At 44.2% G+C, this 19,710-nt stretch overlaps 1 protein-coding gene, 1 long non-coding RNA gene and 1 pseudogene across 2 annotated transcripts in view; 1 reads left to right on the forward strand and 2 right to left on the reverse strand.

The window, feature by feature from the left end:
• Iqgap2 (IQ motif containing GTPase activating protein 2) overlaps window positions 1-19,710 on the forward strand; it is a 259,461-nt gene that overhangs the window by 111,769 nt on the left and 127,982 nt on the right. Inside the window, exon 3 of the mRNA XM_021180833.3 lies at window positions 13,787-13,943. Coding sequence (XP_021036492.1) covers window positions 13,787-13,943 — 157 coding nt within the window. The remainder of the gene's footprint in view (window positions 1-13,786; window positions 13,944-19,710) is intronic.
• Window positions 1,853-13,803, reverse strand: LOC115029066 (uncharacterized). The gene is made up of 3 exons (XR_003834630.1): window positions 13,747-13,803; window positions 11,644-11,696; window positions 1,853-1,928 (listed from the first exon to the last, which is right to left on the reverse strand). It is a non-coding gene; the product is annotated as an uncharacterized LOC115029066 (long non-coding RNA).
• Window positions 15,870-16,029, reverse strand: LOC115029173 (U2 spliceosomal RNA; annotated as a pseudogene).

Consider the following 19,710-nt stretch of genomic DNA (forward strand, 5'->3'; position numbering starts at 1 on the left):
TATGTGCAGGGTGGATAGCACCTTAATTAAGGGCTGTAACGGTTTATTCCCCATATCCACACATTTTATTGCATTTAAAAGGTCCAAAGGAAGGGCACACAGGGAAAAATCATGTCTTCATGCCCAGCTCACTCCATTAGTGAGCACACCTCCCAGTGTCTTTCATAGCCTACTAAGGAGAATGTCTGGATAGATATCTGTAACTATGGTGATAGATACTGAATGATGACCTCATACTGACATAATGATGCGGCTGACTCTCCATCTCTATGTGTCTTGTTCCTGTACATCCAACCATCCTTGGCTCAAGAATATTCCGGGGAAAGGATCCTCCAAGCACAGATAGACTTTTCTTTTTAGAGTTCCCTAAGCCATGAACTATAAACATGTATACTTACATCATGTATTTAAAGTGTTCCAGAGGCGATTTAATGTAAGGGAGAGAAGGCACCATGTAGATCCTTTTCAGGTTTGCATATGCAAATATTTATATGTAAATATTTCATAGAAGTGAGTTGATCATCTATGGGTTTGGGGATTCAGGAGTGTCCTGGAACTAATCCTTTATAGATACCAAGGGACAATTGTGTATGAGTGTGGCACATTCACATTACATAAAAGTCACCATGTAACCATAGTTATAGCCATACTACTATATATAAAATCATATATAGTTAGGGTTCTACATGCACACATGCATAATGCATCATACATACATAGTTATGGACGGTTAGTATATCATGGTGTAATACAGTGGTCTACACAGCAGGCAACATGATTAAATAGTTCTCAGTAATGACAGTTTTCTTCAGCCTGTCACCCTGCTTTTAAGCAGAAGGGCATTCAGAGCCTGGCACCCAACAGAAGCAGTGTCATATAAGGCAGCCGAGAACTGGAGGTGTGTCACGGGAGGGAGTGCCTGCACAGGAGGGAGTTGACAGGGCAACATTTTACTCCACAAGCTGAAAGCCATGCCTATCCCTGCTGGAGGATGCCAGGGCAAAGGCTGAGCTGACCCACTCCTCAGAGCATCTTACAGGGACTCACTGTGTATACATGGCACGGATTCATGCGAGGCCCCTTAAAAGTGATTTCCTTTGACTCCTATTCCCCATGACATAAAAACTGTATTGTCTACATTGGTTCATCTTCTTGCAATGTTTCTTGTATACCTGCATTTTTACTTATGCCAAAGGTTTGGCCAGTCCATTCATTAGCAAACCCCTGAATTCTACCATCTTAACTCCAACTGTGCCATTTCATATGTGAATTCAAAAAAAAAAAAAACTTCACAAATGTCGCACTGTTTTATGTTTGCAACATCCCCTTGCCTTGGCTTTACTGTTACAAGTAAGAACGGTGCATAGGGTTTTACCACGAAGTACAGTCCCTACCATTGGACTTGAAAGTTGCTTGTTTTTAAGTCTTTGTGATCAGTATTCTCAGACAGTTGGTTCTCAAAGCTGCTCCGTATTGCTGTAGACTTTCTACCATTTTTTAGCCAGATTAGATGCCCAGTTGGGAATTACAGAGTGAAAGAGAAATCTGTCTATGGCCCGGGATGCCAGTGGCCACATTCTGACCCTTGCAACATCCCTGGAGACAATCACAAGCATCTATCTTCCATTTAAACCACACACCCGCTTTATTTTTAGTGCATTGTGCTTAGAGCCGTTGCCATAGGAATTGATCTATCAAGTGTCACAGTGGTCAGCTGAGCAATGGGGAACTCCTGTTCTCTGTCTCTAGAACACGCTGTAGAGAGTACCATCTGCCACCTGCATTGTGCATCCTTTCTCTTCAGCCGTCCCACCTGGTGCTGGAGGCATTGGCTTCATCCTCTGTGCTTCTGCTCACAGATCGAGGCTGGCAGGAGTGTGGGTGTGCAGCCCTCCTCAAGCTGGCCTTTGTGAACTATGAACTTAGACCTGTGAATGAATGTGGAAAAAGAAAAAAAATCATAGTTGGATGCTATTTGTTCTTCATACATCTCCACTGAAGGGAAATTAAAAAGTGGCTGACTGCTTGGAAAGACTTTGTGTATCAGAGAAGGGGGGTGGTGGGGAGGAGAGTGGGCAGCATTTGCAAGAACATATGTTGGATTCTTTTCATTCTCCTCTTGGTGACAATGATTGATGGCATCTAGTGAGTCCCCATTTGTCACTTCCTTAGTACAGCTGGTAGTGGGGGTGGGGAAAATCAATAAGGACCCGGAAAGGACTTGGGATGTGGCTACAGGAGGAGGGGGCTGTTGCTATCGCATTAAAATCATCACTCATACTTAAGTGTTTCAGCCCACCTGCCCTGAGCAGTTGTCTCTTTGTCCCTTAGACTATTGAAGAAGCTGTTCATGGCTGTCGTTTCATTCTTCACCTCCAAGAGAGGGTTAACTTTGAACATAAGCACCTGTCATAGTTTAGAGGAGAGAGAGAAGTGCCGGCTATAGCTTTTACCTGTTAACTTTCTTCTGTGCTCTGGCTTTTACTGTCTTTTCGCCATTCCAGAATGACCATGCTGTAACAAGTCCATGTTGAAGAAGATTTACTTGGGAAAGAGATAGGTGACGGTCAAGAAGGACTCAGGGGTAGGGAAGAATTTGGTCGTATTAGTTGACAATCTTTGGAAGCATGTTGCACGTTGCTTTCCTTTTCCTGCCTACCTTAGAGCAAAAAAATAGGTTGGAAAGTGCAAGAAGGAAGATCGTGTTTGGCTAGATGATATCCACATGGCGCAAACAGACCCGGGAAAGAGAGTCTGCTTCGTCCCATCCCAGGTTGTATTCACACCGTATTCCTGCAGTCGCTGTGCCAGGGAGCCGCTGCGGTACTCTTGCCTCTTTCTTCGTTTCTCTTCCTCTGCACCTGCTATGGTTTTTTTACAGTATGGGAAGAGGTTTGCACTGCGAATGCCCCCTACGCTTCAGTCTCACGTGTAGCATTTCAGAGAACCCATAGGACACGCTAGCACTTTGGCGCACTCGTACTTGGAAGCTCTGGGGGCCAGCATATTTTCCTGTAGGATGTCCTATGTCCCAGCAGCTCCCAACAAATGGACTTTTTAGCTTGTAGATATTGAGGGACCTATGGTCCAGCTGCTCCATGGAGGACAGCGTGGTGTGTCCTTCGGAGCATCTTTAAGCCGAGCTCAGCTTCCTGCTTTCTTTATCTCTTAAGCACCTGTTGCATGATGGCCACTTTTTAACAGGATGATCCCATGTGTGTTATCTCTCTCCATTTTCATGATGGCTCTGTGGCATAGCTGCATTAGACCCAAATTTCTCAAAGGGGGCACTGTGGCCAGGGAAGATTGTTGTGACCCAGAGAGATCATGACTAAACTGCAGAAACATGTTTGAAGTCAGGTTTCCATGCATCTAAATCCCAGAGCACATTTATATTCCACAAATCTTTCTAGAACAGCAGCTCTCAACCTTCCTAATGCTATGACCCTTTAGTACTGTACCTCATGTTTTGGTGACCCCCCAACCATAAAATTATTTTTATTCCTACTATAATTTTGCTACCATTATGAATCATAATGTAAACGTATCTGATATGCAACCTCTGTGAAAGGGTCATTCAACCTACAGGTTGAGAACTGCTGTTCTAGAAACATCAGCTAACCGCAAATAGTGTGTTCAACTTAGGGTTGTATTAAAGGGGCCAGCACGCCTGGCTTTAGGAGACTGGAGTTTAGAGCTGAGTCGTTTAGACAGGGCTTTGCCAAGAGTGTCTGCTCAATCAGTAGCTAGTCCTGGGGAGTGAGCCTTAAGCCTCGCTCACCACACTAATCTTGAATGGTTTGTCAGAACAGAGTGGCGTGTGGCAGAGATGTGTCCCACAGAGATGACAGCCTGAATTTAAATCACAGCACCACTCTTTACCGGTTCTCTCAGCCTCTCTCTGCTTCCTGAGCTGGTATAAGAATACATCCCTGGAAGTGCCAGCTACATGCTAAGTGTTAGCCAACATGCTAAGTAGCTGGGGATGGCACTTGTTTGTAATTGTCATTACTCTGTTGTGAGTGTCTCAGCCTAGAGAAAACCTGGCTGTCACAAACCCAGGCAAATATTTACAGTACCTTATGCATTATCAGTGAAGGCTATAATTTGTAGATGGCAAGAGAATATGAGGTTGGATTCGCTGGGGATGGATGGGCAGGTTGTGGCAAAAGAGGAGTTTGGCATAGACATTTGCTAGCCTGATTGCTGCCTGGAGTCTGTATGGCAGGGGCTGACAGCTGCTGGGCAGAGGAAGGTTCTGGGGTTTGAGAAGCTGAAATAGCTGCCGCTTAGTGGATGTGTTTCTGTGTGCTGGACACGGTAGCTCTGCTTCAGTAAACTCTCATCCACCCTCTTGTTATCCTCTATGTTACAAAGGAGGGAACTGAGATTGGCTTAGCCAAGGAAGGGGGACACAACTCACAAGAATTGAGCATTGGTCTAGCCTGATACATCTTACTCTGGAGCAGAGGTTCTCGCTCTTCTTAACACTGCGACCTCATTTTGTGGTGACCACCAACCATAAAATTATTTTCATTGCTACTTTATAACTGTAATTTTGCCACTGTAATGAACTGCAATGTAAGTATGTGATAAGCAGGATATCTGATATGTGACCCTTATGAAAGGGTTGTTTGACCACCCCAAGGGGTCGCCACCCACAGGTTAAGAACCTCTACTCTGAAGTTTGTGCTGTGCACTTCTCAAGACAAACAAGGTCTGCACAGAGTGTGCGCTCTCAGTGGCACGGTCCAACAAATAAATCAAAACCCTTAATAAAAATGTGAAATACTCCAGAAGCTAAAACCTTCTGGCATAATACCCCATGGAAAATCCCCACTCATCCTCATGTGTCAAGTGTCTGTTACAGTTAAAGTCCACACACCCTTCAAGCTATATGGCGAAAGGGTAGGTGGAACATACAAGGGATTTGTGCTTAAACAAGGCGGAAGATCCAAGGCCATGCTGCCTGTGCGTTGGTTTTCTTCTCTTGCTGCCCCATTTTCTTTCTAAGTTCCCTTTCTTATTAGACACCAGACAGACTAGATTACGACCCACCTTCAAGGCCTTATTTTAATTTATTTCTTTAAAGATTCTCTTTCCAAATATCGTCAGACTTTGAGATGGTTATGGCTTTGATGTATGATTGCAAACAGGTGTGTTTGGAGACCCTCAAGAACTCTGTTCTTTGAATAAGCAAAATGCATCGACTCAGGGTCTGAAGCACAGTTCACCTTGAAGGGTACTTACTGTTCTCGCAGAGGACCCAGTTCAGTTTCCAGCACCAGCATGGCAGGCAGCTCACACCAGTTCACAACTCCAGTTCCAGGGGAGCTACAGACAATTCCAGGAATTGATAGGCCAGTCTTTCCAGAGCATCCTCGCTTTTTTTTTTTTCCCAATATGGATTGGCTATGTCTTTCTTTTCTTTTTTTTTTTTTTTTCTCCAATCTTCAAGTTCTCTTTAGTTTGGATTAACAATTTCTTTTTTCACTTCTTTCATTTTTTTTTTCCTTTTGTGCTTACCGTAAATGAGAACTCAGACCACGCTTTTAGTACTTAGCAGTCTTCTCAACCGAACATCCATGGTGGTAATACAGAAAAGCTACCTACCTTATACAAAATACTAGAATATGGTCAACCAAGGGCTTGCCCATTTGATAATGAAGACCTTTTATTGAATATGCAGCATCATTCTTCATGTCCATCTGAGACGTTTCCAAATCCTCTTTATACCTATATTTCTACCAGTGGCGTCTATTAGCATCTAACTTAGCCAGTATTCCAGGGGACAGTGTTGGAAAATGTTTGCCAGACTCAACAGGTTGTGCTAAATCATCTTCCTAAAGTCTAGTTGGTTCCTTACAAATATTAGAGCCATGTATATTCTCTCTCTCTCTCTCTCTCTCTCTCTCTCTCTCTCTCTCTCTCTCTCTCTTTCTCTCCCTCCCTCTCCCTCTCTCTCTCTCTCTCTCATTTATTTATGTATTCATTTAGTCATTTTACATCCCAATCACTGTCACCCTCTCTCCCCTCACACAATCCTTCCCCATTTCTCCTCTCCTCCTCTGAGAGGGTGAGGCCCCCCTGGGGATTCCCCACCATGACACATCAAGACTGCAGGGCTAGACACATCCTCTCCCACTGAGGCCAGACAAAGCAGACCAGTCAGGGGAATGGATTCCACAGACAGGCAACAGCTTTAGGGCCAGTCCCCACTCCAGTTGTTGGGGGACCTACATGAAGACTGAACTGTATATCTGCTACACATTGTCCAGGTTCAGCCCACATATACTCTTTGGTTGGTGGCTCAGTCTCTGAGAGCCCCCAAAGGTCCAGGTCTTTCTTACTTTTTTTTTTTTAATTTATTTATATATGAGCTTACTTTGTAGCCAAAGTTAGCCTCAAATTTGAGATTCCCCTGCCTCAGTTTTGAGAGTACTGGGCTTACAGGTATGTCTCACCACAGCATCTCTACTGCTTCTGTTCTTGGCGTTTGTGTACCTAAGCTTTAAAGAAATTAACTGGATTCCTATCACTTTCTTATGACGAACCAAGCAAGTTTTTTAAGAACGTCAGAAGGTGACCCATGGGTGCCCCTTAGTCCAGAGGTTTTCTACACACCCACGTTCCTCTGAGCGAATAATGCCGAGAGAGTTGTGGTGGCAGTTTTACATTGTCCAGCAGCTCATGAAAAAGTTATCCCTGGCTTCTTAATTTTGTATTTTTGATGTTTTTTTTTAACTTCCTGTGGGGACAAAAGGTAAAGAGTGGCCAATTACTTTACATATAAAAGCAAAGAAGAGAGCTCTTTATGTTCTTTCTAAAGCAAAGCGTTCTGTGTGCTGCTGCTGCTTCTAAACAATGGAGAGAGAAATAGACTTGAGAGCTTAAAAGTTCACGGAAAAGGCGCCTCAAGAAGCAGGGTTTTTTGTAGGAAAAAAAAAATAAACACATTTTCTGATCTTGGCCAGCAGTTCTACCTTGGGGACATTTATTCTGTCCATGACTGCATGAGAAAAATCAAGATTTATAGCTCCTGATTTCCTGAGTTGAAACCAAAGCCAATGTCTCAGCTGTTTCATCTACCATTCAAGGCACAGTGCAGTGTCTTTGCCCTGGGAGTTTTGTAGGTTATTTTTTGTTTTACTTCTTTGTTTTTGCCTCTTGCGAGACAAAACAATGGTTTTCTTTGTTTGTTTGTTTGTTTTTTGTCTTTTGACCTTAATCCAAAGCTGGAAACCCTTTTCTTCTCGCCTCTCACCTCAGTCCTGACTTGGCCCCATCCCACCTTCTTGAGCTTCCTCTGCTCACACCTACAGTGTACAACGGCTGAGTATGAGCTGGCACACCGAGCTGCCTCCAGCAAGGAGGCTGACTCCAAAGCCTCCTGCAGCCCTATGGTGGTCATAAGCATTTAACCTGTGAGGATTGGTGGTGGTGGTTTTGGTTTTAGGTTTTGTTGTAGTTGTTGTTTTGTTTTGTTTTGAAGACAGGGTCTGACCATGTAGTCCTGGCTGCCCTGAAACTCAATAGTAGACCAGGATGGCCTCAAATTCAGAGATCTGCCTGCCATTGCTTCCAAGAGCTGAGATTAAAGACAGACACCACCATGGCCACCTTCAATCTATATTTAGAAATGAGATGTTCACACGTTGGTGCTTTGGGCCAGTAAAAGTCATTAGTGGGAAGACCAGGAAAGCACAGGAAGGTCAGAGGCAGCAGAAGGGAGGTGGGCCAGGTCCAGTTTCAGCCTAGTTTCTGAGCCAATTTGATAGCATTTCTTGATAGCATGGAGAGTGCTGGCAAACTGGTTACTTGCCAGCTTTATACACTATCCATACATAAACCACAGACACGGTTGATCATTGTAGATGACCCGAAGATTTAGAAATAGACACTATTTTTATAGACGATTGATCTGTCTGGGAGGTACCAAGACTAGGCAACAAATGTAATCTTTTTAACATACGGTGCTAAGATAAATGTATATACACATCCAAAAGAATCAAGATAGCCTCTCCTGTCACCGTATATGACTGCTTTAGAAAACAGGCATAAGAACCTAAAAGATAAGCATCAAACTACTGTATGCATTACTTATTGTCTTGTTGCTGTGAGAAAAACACTATAAGGAAGGGTTTATTGGGGATTCAAGTTCCAGGGGATGTAGTGTATCGTGGCAGGGACAGTATGGTGGTCGGAGGTGCAGGAGGTAGCCGGACACGCTGTGATGCAGTCAGGAAGCAGGAGCTGCTTATATTCCACTTCTTTCTTCCTTTTTTTGTCAACCTGAGACCACAGCCTGAGGAACGGTATAGCCTTAGCAGGGGGTGGGGGTGGGGAAGGGTGGGGAGCAGGTGTTTTCCTACCTCATTTAACCTGCTCTAGATAACTCCTTATGAGATTTGTTTCTATGGTGATTCGCAATCCTACCAAGCTGTCCATTGAAATTAGCTACCATACCATATGACCTAGCAATTCTGCTCCTGGTAAAAACATGTTCAGTTTTGTATAAGTTTTATTTAAGTACTAACTCATAATGGCCAAAACATGAGATGTGAGCCAGTGTGGACCACAAACTACAGAACGGATAGATAAAAGGTGATAGGTCTAACAATGGAATTTCCCAGCAAAGAAAGTTGGGAGAGGGTGGGAAATTGAGGGATAGATCCAGGAAAAGACTGGGGAGGAAATGAGGGGTGGCTGTGATCAGAACACCTTGTACAGACGTATAAAACTCTTAAAGAGGCCAGGCAGTGGTGGCATACGCCTTTAATCCCAGCACTTGGAGGCAGAGGCAGGCGGGTTCCTGAGTTCAAGGCCAGCCTGGTCTACAGAGTTCCAGGACAGCCAGGGCTACACAGAGAAACCCTGTCTCGAAAAACCAAACCAAAACAACAACAACAAAAACAAACAAAAAACCAACTCTCAAGGAGTTAATTAACTAAAACATTGTATTTTTAAAAACCTCCATGGGGGGCTGGAGAGCTGGCTCAGAGGTTAAGCTGGTTGCTCTTCCCGGAGGTCCTGAGTTCAATTCCCAGCAACCACATGGTGGCTCACAACCATCTGTAATGGGATCTGATGCCCTCTTCTGGTGTGTCTGAAGACAGCAACAGTGTGCTCATATACATAAAATAAATAACTCTTAAAAAAAAAATCAAAACAAAACAAAAACCCTCTGTGGAAGGTTTCTATGAGCCAGGCCCTGAGTAGGTGGCCATCATCCCTGTGTAGCACATGACAGCTCTACCAGTCACAATGGTCTGGGATACAGACCCCAGGCAGGACCTACACAGCCATCTCCTAGCCTTTGGGTGTCTGTACGTGAAATTCTCATCCATACACTTTAACGAGATAGATCACAGGGATATTTACCCTGAGACGACACTCATTCTTTACAGATGTGCACATCTCTGTTTCCTCTTCATTATGAAGTATTTTCATACTTTCATATCGCTATCAGTTTTCCCAACCTGATTCTGTTAGCAAAACCTGCCACTTGTCCCAGAAGAATGGGCTTCTGTGTATTGACCATTTATTGACTGGTCATTGGTACCAGCTTCCGAGGTGCATCTTCCCAGAAGCACTGTGAGACACACTGTAGGTTTGCGGCAGTCCCTAGCAGGCACTCTTTTCAGACAGTCTCTCAGCTTCACAGGGCCAGCCTCTATCTTGTCCAGTTTGCTCCCTCAGGAGGTAGCCAGGACTATTGACCACACCTGTTTCCAAGTGTGACAAATGGAGACTGAGCAAGTAGAGAGCCCTCAAGAATCTGTGCCTTCCACCAGTGATCTCGCTTATGTGCTGGGAGGAGAGCACACTGCATTTCCAAACCATGGCATGCATGACTTCTGCTGTGGAAGAAGCTAAGAATGACTTGTTAACAAGCTGTGGGTCCTGGACTGCAGGGTGTGTTCTTCTGTTGGTGAGGTAGGGGAAGTTCACAGTTGGAAATACACTAGCAGAAGCCCTTGGCCACTTCATTGGTTCCTTCCTGATCCAAATATGTGTCCTTGGGGTTTAAAGAGCTTCAAGAAAGCTAAGTTTTCTCAAATAATCGTCAGGGTCCAAGAAATGCCAAAACTCATCCAATAGTGGTAACCCTAGCTCTGCCTTCCAGGCTGGACACAAAGACCGGATGATATTCCCTATGAAACATGAAATCCAGTATTTAAACAGCATTTTATAAGGTTCTGCCATGTGACATGGTACTTGGCATTTTGTAACACGATACAGAAATTATCAATAAGTAAGTGTATGTTGGGTGTACAGTGTTGTCTGTCTGTCTATCTGTCTGTCTGTCTATCTATATTTGTTGTTTTGAAGCAGATTCTGATGTATCCCAGGCTTACCCTGAATTCTCTATGTAGCCAAGGATGGCCTTGCACTTCAGGTATTCCTACCTCTCCCTTCCAAATGCTGATATTACAGGCTTGAGCCACCCTAACCAATTTGTTCAGTTCTATGGGTCAAACCCAGGGCTTCATTCATGCCAGACGGATGCTCTACCAACTGAGCAACATCCCTAGTTTACCGGATTGGTCCAGATTCTGAAAGGCTATAGCTAACCTAAGCTTTTTATATCCTCAGTATTTTAAGGCATTGGAATGCATATAAAAACAGTCAACACAAGTACAATTACCTTCCTTTCGAAAGCAAGCTCAGATCTAAGATATTATACTTAGTGTTGGTTTTATTTTAGAATACTGGCCCCTTGCTCCCAGTTGTCAACATATCTCCCTGTATTCCACCTACCAGTTGTCAATATATCGTACCCTCATGCACCCCAATTACCAGGTTGTTACAAAGCACTTATATATTGCTATATGCAAAACAGTACTTTGCAGTGTAATTATTTGAAAACATAATTGGTTGAAAACAGATTGTATTTTGCTGTGAAATAGCTTGATGTTCTAATTAGTTTATCTACGTTAGAAACCTGGTGCTGTAGTTTGGTGCAGAACGGACTCGGGGATCCGTGCCAGAGAGGCTCAGTCTCGGGGTGTATCCACTGAGGAGTGCTCTACACCTGTGTGAGGAGACGCCTTGGTGTGTGTGGAGGGGTGGCACTGTGGGATGGACCCCTCCACAGTGTCATCTCTCTGTTGTGTTTTCTATCCATGAATTGAACAACTTGTTTCACCATACGCCCTCTGGCATCGCTATCTGGTACCCTTACAAGAAGTCTGCCCCCATGGGTCGATCCAGTTTTGGACAGAAATCTCCGAAAATGAGCCAGAATATACCTTTTCTGTCTTTTTGTTTGTTTGTTTGCCCGACCCCTTTCTATTTTAGAGGCAGGATCTTGTTTGTTATGTTGCCCAGGCTGGCCTTGAACTCTATCCTTCTGTCTCAGCCTCCAAAAGAGCTGGGGTTACAAACTTTCACCACAGAAGGCAGCCTTTTCTCTTTATAAGCTGTTTACATCGGGTGTTTTGTTATAGTGATGGAAAGCTAACTGGACTGACATGCTTGGTTTTGTACAGTGGCTTTTAACTTAGCCCATTTAAAACAAAAAAACAAAAACAAAAACTCAGCACTCTCTTCCTTTGTTCTCATTCCTTTTTCTTTCCAAGTCTGTAATCTTGGTTCAGGTTGATAAGCAAGGCTCATGTACAAGAGATACCTCCCACTCACCTTGTGTCTGATCTGTAGTCCATCACTGCCCAGTTCTTCCAGCTCACAGGCCCCTGTGGTATTAGAACAGAGAAAGTCTTTACTGTTTATGTTTAGCAGACAGAGAAGAGGCCTGCCAGATGTCTGAGGCTGCAGAGCCTATGTGTGCCGCTCTCCTGCTCAGAATATTGCACTTCCTTTTGACCCTTTGCCGAAGCTCTCCCCTCGCCCTGTCATGCTTTCCTTAAACTGTTTCCTGTCCCCCCTCCCCCTTTCCCAGTTCTCTCCATCTCACCCAGTCCCTCAGCAGTGTCTCGGAGGCATCTATTATACAGATTAATTGGTTGTAATTACCGCTGTCAACATGTCACGCCTCTTCTGTGAAGCTGCCAGGAGCTCCCCGCTTCCTGTGACAACAGATGTCATCACTTTCTCCCCCTGTGAGGCCCTCCAGAACCCAGCTTGTGATGTGTGTGTGTGTGTGTGTGTGTGTGTGTGTGTGTGTGTGTGTGTGTGTATATATATATATATATATATATATATATATTATCCTCAAGGGTCCAGAGGCTTCTCTGAGCTTTCCCATGAGTCGGCCATGTTCCTTTTATGCTTAGAGATTGTCTAGTATTCGGGTGCACACTTCCTCCCTGCCTGCTCACATAGGCCAAGTCTGGGTCTTTATCCCATGCTAAAGTTTTCCCTGACTACTCCAGGGATAACCCCATGCTGCCCTTTATCCATCCCTATGCCCTCCTACCATGTAGTGGTCGATACAGAGCCTCTCTTACACAGTTCTCTTGTTTTTCCTTGATATTGCATTGTGTGTGTGTGTGTGTGTGTGTGTGTGTGTGTGTGTGTGTGTATATATATATATATATATATATATATATAATTATGTACATGTATACATATATATCTTACATATTTATATGTGTATATGTGCATACTTTGAAATGCTCCAGGAATCAGCCCAAGCTAAACATTGAATTATAATTTTTGCTCTAAAAACAAGCGTTTTTTTACTTATATTTTTCTTACTTTTATTTTAAATTTTCTCACATATTCTGTATTTATGTGCCTAATAGTCATCCAGCCATTCCTCCTTACTTATTAGGAGTTTATTGAGCTTTTCAAAGTTGTTGAAAGCCACAGCAGAACAGAAATGCCCAACATGCGCAGTTTAGGTGAGGCCAGGTGTTGGGATCACAGCACACTGCTTCATTCACTGTCTCCCACATGTTAGGGGATCCGAGGCTGCTGTGTCCATAACCTCCAGGAACCTGCCTGTGGTGGGAGGTGTGGGGCTCACACCAATAGCTGGATTGGTGTGTGGATCAATGGCGTGCTGACAGGGCTGGGACTTTCCTTCTAAGAATGACCAGTCTTCACAGGTGTGACCCAGGAAAGGACAGGTATGACCCAAGAGGGGACAGAGGAGCATTCAGTTCATACTTAGGATTTTCGGCATGCAGTATGTAACATGAGCTTGCCTGGCCTCCCTCCCACTGTGCGGCCTCAGGCCAGCAATGACCTTGGTGCTCTGCTTTCTGAAGTCCTGGCACAATGCCCTAAGATTTAATCTAATCTTTAAAACAAATAAAATGTTTTTAGAAGCCAGTAGGTACTATATGCTCCTCCAAAATGTGGGTATGTTTAATGTATTCCATTGTATTATTTAGGGAATCTAAGCCACTCACTAAATTTCCCATGGTCCTGTGTTTCCGTGTAGCTGCTCTGCACAGAGTCAGCTGTGCTGACTGTAGTACTTAAGACTGTACGCCTCAAGGCACAGCCTCTATAAGAATTGCCCAGCTCATAAGCCTTAAGTCTTTTTCTTTAATGTCAGCAGGACTAATTCCACCCTTACAAAAGGATTTGGCCTTTTCCCCATCTCTGGCTCTGATGGGAATTGGCAAAGGTTTGGACAAAGGTGACTTTAACAAGCTCTGGCACCCAGTGAGTTCTGTGCCTCTAAACCAAACCCTCTCATTCACCGTCTGTCCTGAATCCTTGTTCTGCCCAGAAATCCTGGACTCAGAAAGATCTTTGAGGCCTGTTTTCTTCCCCAGCGTCTCCAGCACACAGCAAAGCACTGTGTCTCTCCCTTTATGGACTGTCACCTACCTGGAATCCATCAACGTTTAATGTTTTATGATCTTTCCAGATGGATGGAAGTCTGCTTAGTTGAAGAATTGCCACCAACCACTGAACTGGAAGAAGGGCTCCGGAATGGGGTCTACCTCGCCAAGTTAGCCAAGTTCTTCGCTCCGAAAATGGTATCAGACAAGAAGATCTATGACGTGGAGCAGACACGTTATAAGGTAACTGACCCGGGGCCTAAGCACTTTTGGCTTCCAGCTACATGCAAACGTTTGCTATGTCCTCTCCTTATTCCTCTTGGTGCCTATACATCTGTAAGGGTTTGGGGTGGGGATGTCCTTGGTCTTTGGAAAGTCATTCCTGAGGCTGAAGTACTTTAAGAAAGAATACATTCTATTTCCAGACAAAAGCTGAGAGGCCTCTGCTTAGGGGTTCCCAAAGCCTCCCCCAACCCCTGTTATTCCTTCATGGAGGTCTTTGTGACTCTATTAGTGTCGGATAACTGTGAAAGTAAGAGCCCACCATTGCTGTAGGTGATTAATCCTGCTCAATTCACCCCAGTGGTGATGGAGGTGCATTCCTCCCTACCCACCCCAATGTCCTGTGTTTCCTCAATGAAACACACACACATAGCCTTATATTTTAATATTACTTATACAGTGCAATGGTTGGGCCACTCCAAAACCTCCCAGTGGCTAACACTTCCCATCCAATATTCCTGAATTATTACTTTCTAAAACCTATATTCCATCCTGGCTGCCCTGGACCTAGGCCTGTAGCCCTCCTGGGTCTAGTCCCCTACTCTTACATATTGGCTCTCTCTCTCTCCTGCACTATTCAGGCCTGGCCTCTCTCCTTCCCTGACATGGTGATTCTCCATCCCTCTTCCTCTCTTGGTCCCCTGGCCTGAGAATCCTCAAGTCCCGCCTCTATCTCCCTGCCCAGACATTGGCCACTGGCTACTTTATTTACCAATCAGAACCAACTGGGAGCAGGGACCCTCAGCATCTTACAAGCAGGATTCTTGTGCAATTTGGGAAATCCAATGAACATAATACAAGCATTAAACCAAATCCACAACAGTACACTGTACCTCCATTTCCCATTACAGTTTACTGGTCTTCCACCTGTATTGAAGGAGAGAAATATTCAAAATTAACTCCTCTGCGAGGGTTAATAGGTAGTTAGTGGTTGCTGGGAGAGAAAGAGACATTTTCTTCAGTAGCATAACCACTGGAAAATGACTCTTGTACCTTAACTACCTCTCACCCACGCTCCTGTAACTAACCCTCATAAGACTCATGGACTCAAAGGCCAAAAATAAGATATAAAAATAGAAGGACTGGTAGACAAGAAGATATATCTTCAGGAGTCAGTTTAGAGCTGGGGGTGGGTGGGATATCTGTTACAGAAAACTCCATAGCTTGTCAGCTACAAGTCAAGGGTTCAAGCTGCTTGGAAACTTGATCCTCCCCCCTTCCTTTGTGTGTGTGTGTGTGTGTGTGTGTGTATGATATGCATGCTTGCATGTGTGCAGGTGAATGTGGGCTCAATGCACATGTGTGTTAAGGTCTCCATCACTCTCCGCATTATTGAGGCAGTCGCTCTGAACCCAGAGCTTACCCATTCTCACTAGTCTAGGTAGGTGGCTTGTCCCAGGAGTCCCCTGCCGCTCTTCCTCTCCAGGGCTGGGATTATTAGCATGCTACACCGGTTTGGCATATATGTAGGTTCTGGAGATCCAGACCCTGGTCTTGATGTTTGCACAGTGAATGCTTTATCCTCTGAGTCTCCCCAGCCCAAGGTTGGTCCTTTATTCTCTTAGGAAGTTTACATTTGGTTGCTGTTTTGTGAGGCTGGGGTTCCACTTCAGGCCCTCACCAACACTCAAACTACTGTTGTACACCTCCAGCCCATTTAGAGCTGTCCACTTCTCCCTCCTCTCCACCCCCCGACCCAGTCCCTCTTTATTTGAGACAAACCCCAAGGCTTTGTGAATGCTAGGCAAGCACTCTTAACACTGAGCCATATCCCCAGCCCACAGTTATTTTGTAATATTGATATTTTATTGGCAATCTTTAAAAGTTATTTTTCCTACAACTGTAAGGAAAATATAGAATATGACTGGAAATAAATGGGAAATATATTTTACATAAAATTATTAAAGCACAAATAACAACTTTTTATATACCCTCATACCTGATATCTTGTGATACATTTTCTGTATAAATGGACTTTTAAAAGGTTGCACTAGGTAGGACAATTGTTATTCTACACTTGATCTTAGCCAAAAGGCCGAGAAGCAATGACAATTGTTATTCTAACATGTATTCTTGAATGTAGATATTGGATTCAGATCAATATTTCAGTAACTTTTAACTCACAATAGACAGAGGCCTAGAGGCCTTTGGCAAATGTCTTTGGGGTCCATCATCATTGCTTCGAACAGTGGTTTCTCAGCCTTCCTAATGTTGCAACCTCTTAATACAGTTCCTCATGTTGTGGTGGCCCCTAACTATAAAATTATTTTCATTGCTACTGGTCTGAATCATAATGTAAATATCTGATATGCAGGCTATCTGATATGAGTCCCCCGTGAAAAGGTTATTCAACCCCCAGAGGGGTCACGACCCACAGATTAAGACCTACTGCCTTGGACAGACAGACAGACAACCTAGCACAGGTTTATGTTGGGAATGCTGTTAGGAACAAGTGTTTGCATTTAGTAAAGAATATTTGGGTTCCTGACAGGCTATTAAAATAGCAAATTATCCAGGGCTTGTTTTGTTGTTGTTGTTGTTTTTGTTGTTGTTGTTTGGTTGGTTTATTTTTTAAGGTTTAGGGATTAGGGAATCTCTAAATTGTGCAGTCATAGAGGAAACCTACATCCCCATCCACAAGACGAACTTGTACCCACATTTTAAACTCTGGTGTCAAGTGACTCTTATCAAGACCCAGGCCTGTTAGTGACTCAATATCATATCATTGGATTAGGAGCCAGCTCTCCCTGATGGGGAGGCTGAGGAATTTTCCCTCTGGATTTGTGAGCAGAGAGACTCAAGTTCAGAGACAGACCCTCTGGGATGTGAGCCCTGGAGGCGACTCTAGGCTGGCTCTTTTTTCTCTGAACATCATAGAACTTGGCATTCCGCATCTACTTCCACATCAGCTCTAGAACCCTATGGCAACAGCGTCAGGGATACTTAATCAGACACCTTTAGGCATTGGAGAGCCAGCTATCAAAATGAATGACAACTCCTCCTTGGAATAGGGATAGGTCTCTTTCCATTGTCAGTCTATTGTTATGAAACAGGGTTTACAAGGACCCAAGCAGATGATGATATTGTAAGTGAAGTGTCATAAGAGAAAAGTGTTCTCAGGGGCTGTCTCCAACCCTAGCAAGCCCTTGAAGGCAGCTGTGCAGAAATGAGGCTGGGACAGAAGGAGGGAGGCTGTCGCCAGCTGTGGTGTGGGTGCCTTCTATGCCATTGAGTTACAGGGAAAGCACAGGATGTTTGAAAACTGGCCCTCTATGGAATCTCTGGAGAACAGGATTTTCATAATAGAAATTCTTAGTAGTTTTCCATGGTATCATAAAATTTCATATTAGAGTCTTTTTGATTTTTGATACAGTAACAAAAAGAGATAAACCTTCATGAGTAGGTGACAGAACTTCCTATTCTTGAGTCTTTGGGGGCAGGAGCCTACTATGTGGTCTCTTCAAGGATCCCTAAATTGTAAGATGACAGTGAGGATGTTTAAACATAATGGATGCCCCCTAACATAGGTGTGACACTTCAGTGTGTCCTCAGGAAAACCATGAGTTCAGAAAACACAGGTTCCTACTACAGCTGTAAAACACAACCTTCCTGATAGACATACGTCCCCAAGGAGGGCCATGTCCTTGTTCCCTCAAAGGCACAGTGTTAGAACAGCCAAATTAGCCATCCACTTGCCAGTCAGTCTTGTCTGTCAGTCAGTCTAGGTCCCTGGTGCCTCATTGATTCAGGGTTAGAAGGATGTCCTGGGTGCTACATATGAGCCCTCCACATATGAGTACTCCATTGGTAGGTAACTCCATAGACTGTACTAGGAGATGTGACCATGTTATACGTGCTGTGGTACCTGTTACTGTCTCGCTTGGACACTTTGTAGTACAACCAATTTAAGTTTATCCTCAACTAGCTTACAAATAAGTGAGACTTGACGGGCGGTGGTGGTGCACACCTTTAATCCCAGCACTTGGGTGGCAGAGGCAGGTGGATTTATGAGTTCGAGGCCAGCCTGGTCTACAAAGTGAGTTCCAGGACAGCCAGGGCTACACAGAGAAACCCTGTCTCAAAAAACCAAAAAAACAAACAAACAAACAAACAAACAAACAAAAACAAATAAGTGAGACTCATACTATGATATTTTATTTGGCTTTGACAATTACTGTGTGTGTGTGTGTGTGTGTGTGTGTGTGTGTGTGTGATCTCTAATCTACTCTTCTAACTACTGCCCTGTCTTCCTCCCTAGGGCTGTACCCCAGATACTTGCTGTTTCTTCTGTGCTCATGGTTCATCTCCCCTCATAGCGTTCTCTCTCTCTCTCTCCCTTCTCCCCCCGTCCCTCTCTTCCCCTCTCCCCCCTCCTCCCTCCTCCCTCCCCTTCCCTTTCTTTCTCTCTGTCTTCCTCTTTTTCTCCTTGTGCCTCTCCCCCCACCTCCAGCCATGTCACTTCAAACCTGCCTACTTCTAATCCCTCCAGTAATTGGCTGTAGCCAATATTATTTAACCAATAGTTTTAAATCAAGGAACAAGGTTTGCACAACAAAAGCTTATAACCCAAGAAGTCTAGGTAGGTCTAGACCTTTGGGTATAAAATTTAGAATTATAATACATAGCAATAGACCAAACCTCAACACACTTCACAATAAGTATATGGACAAGATTCTCTTAGGATCTGGCAAGATGGCTCAGTGGGTAGAGGTAGTTGCTGCCAAACCTGATGATTCAAGTTTGGTCCCTGGCACTCATGGTGGAAGGAAAGAACTGGCTCCTGCAAATTGTCTTCTGACTCCCACACAAGTGCTGGTACATGAACACACAACACACACACACAAGTGCTGGAACACACACACACACACCACACTCACACACACAAGTACTGGAACACACACGCACACACAAGTGCTGGAACACACACACACACGTGCTGGAACACACACACGTGCTGGAACACACACACACACACACACCACAAAATAAAAGTAAAATACGCTTTTTTAGATTGTTTTGTGCTTGGTCCACAGTGAGGAGTGCAGGGGTTAGTCCGTGGGCGGGGCTAGATGAAGGCTTACATGTCAGCTTCAAGAAAGCCAGAGCCTGCCTGTGTCTGTGTGCTGTCCTTGTGTGGTAGTTACTTTTCTGTAATAAAACACCATGACCATGGCAACTTAATAGGAGAGACAGTTTATTTGGCTTAGGGCTCAGAGGTGAGAGTGCACGATGGCACAGTAGAACGGTGGCAACAAGCAGTGGGCATAGCAGTGGGCATGGACATAGAAGTGGGCATAGCAGTAGGTGCAGAGAGCTGAGAGCAGATATATTGGAAGTCAAGCACAAAGCAGAAAGAACAAACTAAAACTAGCAAGGCTTTGTACTCTCAAAGCCCACCCCAGTGACATACTTTTTCCAATCCTCTAAACCTCCCAAATAATGCCACCAAGTGCTCACATGCCCAAGCCGTGGGGGACATTTCTTATTCAGACAATTGCATTCTACTCCCCGCCCCGCATACTCTTACAGCTATAGCATAGTGCAAGATGCATTTATATCAGCTTCAAAAGTACCCACAGTTTTTCACAGACTGAGCACTGTTTCAAACTTTCTTCTGAGGCTCAAGGCAATTTCTTCATTGTAACCCCCTATATAATCAAAAGGCAAATTACATACTTCCAACATACAATGGCACAAAATATACCTTGTCATTCCAAGAGGGAGAAAT

Source organism: Mus caroli, unplaced genomic scaffold, assembly GCF_978045245.1.
Source record: "Mus caroli unplaced genomic scaffold, Mus_caroli_1 scaffold_15, whole genome shotgun sequence".
In the NCBI taxonomy this organism is placed as follows: domain Eukaryota; kingdom Metazoa; phylum Chordata; class Mammalia; order Rodentia; family Muridae; genus Mus; species Mus caroli.